At 46.0% G+C, this 6761-nt stretch overlaps 1 protein-coding gene across 1 annotated transcript; it reads right to left on the bottom strand.

Moving 5' to 3' along the window:
- Positions 1 to 961: 961 nt before the first annotated feature.
- RNF186 (ring finger protein 186) lies at positions 962 to 4761 on the bottom strand. The gene is made up of 2 exons (XM_086921562.1): positions 1491 to 4761; positions 962 to 1402 (listed from the first exon to the last, which is right to left on the bottom strand). Exon 1 carries the CDS (start codon positions 4304 to 4306, stop codon positions 2462 to 2464), a length of 1845 nt encoding a protein of 614 aa, XP_086777688.1. The 5' UTR covers positions 4307 to 4761; the 3' UTR covers positions 962 to 1402; positions 1491 to 2461.
- Positions 4762 to 6761: the final 2000 nt, after the last annotated feature.

The raw sequence follows: 6761 nt of genomic DNA, 5'->3' as shown, positions 1-6761 counted from the left end.
CCCCTTGGCAGCCCATGTTCTTATCCAGCATAATGTCCACAGGCTCGTTAACTTGCATCAATCCGCCCCACAACCCGGAGCCCATAAAGTCTTAAGGGACACAAGCTCTGTATTGCACAAGTCCAATAACCCCCATTCCCAGTGGTGACAGACCATCTATCCCTGTGCCAAAATTATGGGTTAGAAAAACCTAGAGGAGACACTCTGTCCACCCGTGTGTCTCCTGAGCCCATTCAGCCTCCACCCATGTGTTAATACCTTCTGCCTATCTCATCAATATTGTGCCAATCCAACAACTGTGCAGACCTAGAAGTGACAGGCTCTCTTAACCTGTGTTTGTCTCGTAAGCCCTCATGTCTTACAGGTGGCTAGGGTCTGGAGCCCACCCAGACTTGTAGGAAGGGCCAAGAGATTTGGCAAGAGATGGCCACATTTCGTGGCAGGGTTGACTTCATTAAGTTGCACGAAAAGGAAAATTATACAGCATAATGTGGCACATTTATTGTTAGTATTACCTCATTATTTTGGCTTTTTTTTATTTTACAAATGGCAAAAAATTTTGGGCAAAGGTTTCGTCTCATTATAACCACTTTGACACCCAAATACAGAAATAAACAACAGAAAGGTGACCAAACAACCTTTACAAAGGAACTTCTACCACGCGGAAATATGTGTTGCTGCGTTTTTAGTAACCTTTGATCCATTTTTGAGCTAGAAACAATTTATTCTGAAATCTGAGGATTATTCAGCACGTGATGAATTATGTGGCAAATGTGGAAAAGCCATAAATAGGCAGAAAACGCAGCAGCCTCAAAATTATATAGTTCAAGTTGCCCTGCTTATAGCTGACCAATGCCATGGGACCTGCATCCTTGTAAAAAATTCTAGATTCAGTGTGACCCCAGGCTAAGTTTTTTTCAAACATCCAGAGCAGACATTAAAAATGGCAGAAATTAATAGCTTTACTGAAAATATATATATTTATTCAACTGGTTTGCATTTACAAAAGACAAAAGAGTTTGTGTACTATATTTCAATAATATGTCTTTGCATAGTATTACTTGTCATGGGTCTGAGAACCCCAAAGGTGCTTTCTGCAGATAAAGATGTGCGAATCAAATTCCACCTGCCACCATTAGTGGACAGGTTAAAGCGTTCAGCCTCTCGCTGAAATGTTCAAGAGACATTTATCTCATGAAATGTTTCTCAATTCAAGTCCTCCGGTGCTTTGATGAACAAGAAAACACCCCAAAAACAGTGCATGTATGCTAAGAGTATCTTGAAGGGGTGTTACTTTTGACAAAGTGAACCCTTGACATCATGTACGTTTTGTAAATGTCTACACAAACCACATCAGGTTGCAAACTTGTTTCCCGAATGAGGCTAGTGCTGTCGATCAGGCCTTATAAATGATTTGAATGTTTGCATGGAAACCTCTTTTTTTCTGCCTGATCCCTGTACAACCCGACATTTCTTGTGACTTTATTTACCCCTTTTGAGGTCATTCAGTTAGAAATCTCCAAGAAGTTTCTTCTGCGGCTAGGCCTCCAAGACCTCAGCTCCTATCCTGATCCTCAGGATGTGTATGCTCTAGAGAAAATGCATTTTTCTAGAATTCTGCAACATAGGGCAAGTTTAAAACACATGCCAAGCAAAGAGGGTGTGCGTGTACCCATAGGGTAACGCTTCCCACTTCTAAACACCCTATTCAGCTTTTTTAAAAAAAAAAAACAGGCCTTATTTTTCAGCTCCCTTTGAGAGAAACACCCTATGGGAGATCTTTGTACCATCTGCAAAGAATCATACCTGTCAAACATGTTCCCATGCAAAATCACTTACAAACGCACTGAAAAGCACTGGAACTAGAAACAATCCTTTTTGTCACCCCTTATTCTCAGAGCAGATCCCCTTCGCTAACACCCTGCTGCGTTGCCCCTGCCAGTCAGCCTGTTCCTAACCCACTTTACCAACCTGATTTCTATCACAAGGTTGCTCACCTAGTTGAAAAGCATTGAATAAAAGGGTAGTGAAGCCTTGGCTATGCTCTGTTTATATAATATATCCAATACACAGTCTGCCAACCAATCACCTCACTGATTTCTTCCACCAATACAAACTGGAACCAGGCAGAGAACACAGGATTCTGCTCACATATTCAGGGCACTTTTTGAACTGGCTGAACATGATTATCACATGCAATAAACGCTGTTAAGAGTCTTCTGTTTGGCGAGTATATCTGGCAAGGATTCATTTCTGGTAAAAAGAGATGTCCAAATGAGTGGTTTGGTGGAGATCAAAGTAGAGTTCTCTGTGTGAGAGAGCGCCTCTTTTGGCAAAAAAGACAATCAAATGTATCGCTGTGAAGAGTTTAGGTTCAAACTCCTCCTTGTCACTGCATAATTGTCTGTGTAAAATTATCCCACTGGACCACATGTGGCGCACCGCACCGCACAAGGTCTTTTCAGGGCACGGGTACAGCGCACCTTTCCTGAGGGTCTTGCGAGTGGCACACAGCCCCACAGCAGCCCCCGAGTTGAGGCCGCCAGCAGAGTAACACAGATAGGGTCAGGGAGAGCACCATCACTCCACAGAGGGTCCACCTCACCGGCCCAGAGCTCAAGAAGAGCAGGATGATGACCAGCAGCAGCACCAGGATGATCAGAAGCGCAGCCAGCCTCCGAGCTGCTATGTTGAGGCCCTCCGTGCTGCTGGTGGTGTCAAGGCGCCGGCAGCTTGGAGCCTCCTCTTGGGGCTGCGCTCTTTGAGGAAGAGGACAGTCCTCGGAGATGGCGACAGGACTTTCCAGTTGAGCCAGGATATCTTCTTGGTTGGGGAGGCTGCGTATGAGCCCCCCGCTGACTGAAGTAGACATTCTGCAAAGGGGGCAGGCAATCTGCCAGGACCCATCCACTTGCCTCAGAAGTAACTTCAGGCAGACATTACAGAAGGTGTGCTGGCAGGACAGACTCTTGGGTAGCCTGTAATGATCATAGGCACTGAAGCAGACTGGGCAATCCATCTCAGTCACTGAGGGTTTGGCACATCCTGGGGAGGTCTTCACTGGGGCTGAGGGCCTCAATGAGTCGAGTCTGTCCCTTTCTGACGGTTTGGAGGAAGCAGAACTCAAAGATGCCGCTCGCCCTCCTGCTGAAGCTTGTGGTTTTAAATTGTCTTGCAAGCTTGTTCTCAGGGAGGAAAGGTGTTGGTAGCATGTAATGTCTGCAGGGTCCCCATCCGGTAGTTCAAGCATTTCCATATGGCCTGTTTCTTCACAATTGAACTTGGCATAGTCCTGCTTCCCATCTGGGATTGAAATACTTGAAGACCCCAGTTCTGCAGAAACAGGATCCTTAATTCCTGCACCTGGGAACTCTGCAAGACTTCCTCTCCGAGCTAATGGGTCTTCCGGCCCTCCGGGGGACATTCTTGCACTTGACAGTTCTGCTGGGCTTGTTCTTAAAGCAGATGGCTCAGTAGAGCCCATGTTCACAATAGAAACGTCTGTAGAGCCCATTCCAACAGGACACTCTGTTGAGTCTATTTTTAGAGTAGGCAGTTTTGTAGGGACCTGGTATGTAAAGTCTGTTTGTACAGTGGGCATTTCTACAGAATATAATATTGTAGTCCATGGTTCTATAGGGTCCATTTTTACAGTGTCATGCTCTGTAAAGCCCGTTTTAATGGCGGATTGCTCTCTAAAATGAATGCTCGCAGAGGACAGTTCTGTAGAAGCCATTCTTAAATGGGCTGGTTCTATAGAATCAATTTTCACACCAGAGAGGTTTGTAGAGTCCATCCTTGAAGGAGCAAGTGCTATGGAATCAATTCTCTCAGAAGACAGTTCTGTACAGTACATTCCTACAGCAAACGGTGATGCAGAGACAGTTCTCAAATCAGACAGTTCTGTAGAATCAGTTCTCCCAGTGGACAGTTCTGTAGAATCAGTTCTCCCAGTGGACAGTTCTGTAGAGTCTATTATTAAAGTGGTTGATTCAGTAGGGTCAGTTCCTACAGCGAATGGTGTTGCAGAGTCAGTTCTCAGACTAAACATATCTGTAGAAACAGTTTTCCCATTGGACAGTTCTGTAGTGTTGTTTCTTAAAATGTCGGGTTTCGTAGAGTTGATTCTCTCAGTGGACGGTTCTGTGGAGTCAATGTTCTCACAGGACAGTTCTGTAGAATCTGTTCTCCCATTGGACAGATTTGTAGAGTTGGTTCTTAAAGTGTCAGGTTTTGTAGAATCTATTCTCTCAGTGGACAATCCAGTAGCGCCCATTGTCTCTGTGGACAGTTCTGTGGAGTCCATTCTCCCAATGGACAGATCTGTAGGATATATTCTTTCATTGGACAGTCCTCTTAGTGAACAGTCCTGTAGACAATATTCTCACAGTTCAGTGCAGTCCATTCCCCCAGCTCTTTCTTGCATCCGATGGCTCTGTACCGTCAGTCCTCGCAGAGGGCCTTTCCGCGAGCCCACTCTGGCAGCAGCCAGTGAACGCTCATTGGTCAGTTTTACTGATGCTGACTCGGCGTGGTCCACCCCCAGGACACCCGCGTCGTCCGGCCCTGCTTCGATTAGTTCCCTGACGCCCAGCTGAGCCCGTACTCCCAGCCCGCTCCTTCAGGGGCACAGTGTGAGAGCGAGGCACTTCAATGGACCGTACCCGTCCAGGTGCTGAGGCAAGGTCGTGGAAACGCACTCAACGGAGCAGCGGCGTCTGGCGGACGTGCTTTATGATGGGGCACCTCACTCCTGAAACTACTTACTCAGATAACACGCACAGTTCTACTAACAAGCGGTTAATGAGTAACGAGGCGCAGATAAGCTCTGAGGATTCTGAAAATATCCCTCGGTTGCTCCTTGGAAGCAACCATGTGGGCTTTTCTCTCCCTCTGGTTCGAAGAGGCGGTACTGAATATAGTACTGGAGAGCAGGGGCGACGAATAGTGCACACAGGGCCTTCTTTTGTTCTGCCAAGTAGCTTTTATGGCCAGATAGGGCTAAAGTGCGCATCCCGGGCCTCCCAGGCCCAGCGATCCACCGGGTCCGGAGAGACTCGTTTTTGATAAACATGCTAAAAATAAGCCCTGCATTTTATTTATTACAGATTTGGCGCATGTATAAAACTAGAAGGCCACATACGTTTTTAATATTCATTGAAAGCTATGATGTTTGCGGATGACTGACACTAAAACAGCCCAGTTATTTAAATGTTTGTAGCGGGGGAGTCTGCGCATTCAGCTGCCATAACAGCGTTCTTAAATGCAATTATTTAATCAGTCTCCATAGTCAGCCTGGATTTTATGCCATTTAACTCCTCACCCTCGATGCGTCATAGGCTGCCCAGCTGTGCCGCCACTCTTTGTCAGAAGAAGGAAACAACCCTCCCGTAGCGGTGGCGCTGGTAACTGCGCCAGCCAAAATGCCAGCTGGTATTGTCCATCATGTTGTGTTGGTATTTATACAAGGTGAATCGACCCTGTAAATAACTGAACGCTGTCCATTATAACATCTTTAAATGAAATGATTTAACATTTTTATTTCACCCATTTATATTTTAGGCACCTGGAGAGGAAATGGTCTGTCCAAAATCACACGATTTTTCAGTCAAGTACCAACGTTCTCACTCACTTCAAACCCAGTATACCAAGGTCGAAATCGGCAGCTAGCCAATTGGCAGCATCCCTCTAATATTCCAACTTGCGACAACGCACACGCTCTACCGCAAAGTCTTATGCTTGTCTAAGAGTGGGAGGTAGGTGTCACTGTGCATACAAACTATGAGACAACCATTTACAATGCAATGGTTTCGCCTTTTGAAAAGTTTGAGCTATTGGCATTGTAAATGACAACATTTTTATTTATGTGTTGGTTTTGAAAATAAATAAATAAATGGCATTGTCATGTACAATGCCAATAGCGTAATCTCTCGCAAATGCGAGACCTATAGCATTTGCAATGCAATAGGTTGCGTATTTACGCGAGTTTGAGCTAATGATATTGCAGATAACAATGCGTTTTATTTATGTTTCAAAAACCAAAACATAAATAAAAGGTCTCTCACACTGCTGTCTCTCACACACTGCTGCCTCTCACACACCATGCTCTCCCACACACCATGCTCTCCCTAGAAGACTCACACTGCTGTCTCTCTCACACTGCTGTCGCTCTCACACTGCTGTCTCTCCCACACACACACACATGCAGAGAGCGACACACACACAGCCACACACATACAGAGAGCCACACACACAACAATACAAATACAGAGAGCCACACACACAGCCACACACATACATAGAGAGCCACACACACACAGCCACACACACACACACATACAGAGAGCCACACACACACGCAGAGCCACACACACCCACCCAGCCACACACACAGCCACACACACACACACACACACACACACACAGCCACATTACAAAGATGAATTTGGTGGCAGGAGCACGAGGTCCAGGACAACAAGCCCTCTCTGCCCCGCAACCCCCACCCCACCCCCCTCCCGTGACGCGCCTGATAATTAATAGTATTGAGAAGACGAGCACTGAATGCCAACTCATCTTTTCATCTTTTTATTAAAGAACAGGTATGGAGCACGAGCCTCTACCTCCAGGGAGACGGATGGTGTGCACCTTCAAAAGGCCAAATGAACACCAGAGCGCAAACAAACAAGATTAACTTCTCGAGCACCAGCATCACATTCTTTTCTGCACAGAGGGACACAAGGTTGACTCAGCTAATTAGGAAC

The sequence above is a fragment of the Lissotriton vulgaris genome, chromosome 5, assembly GCF_964263255.1.
Source record: "Lissotriton vulgaris chromosome 5, aLisVul1.2, whole genome shotgun sequence".
Classification (NCBI taxonomy): domain Eukaryota; kingdom Metazoa; phylum Chordata; class Amphibia; order Caudata; family Salamandridae; genus Lissotriton; species Lissotriton vulgaris.
This window is presented reverse-complemented; position numbering and strand designations above follow the sequence as displayed.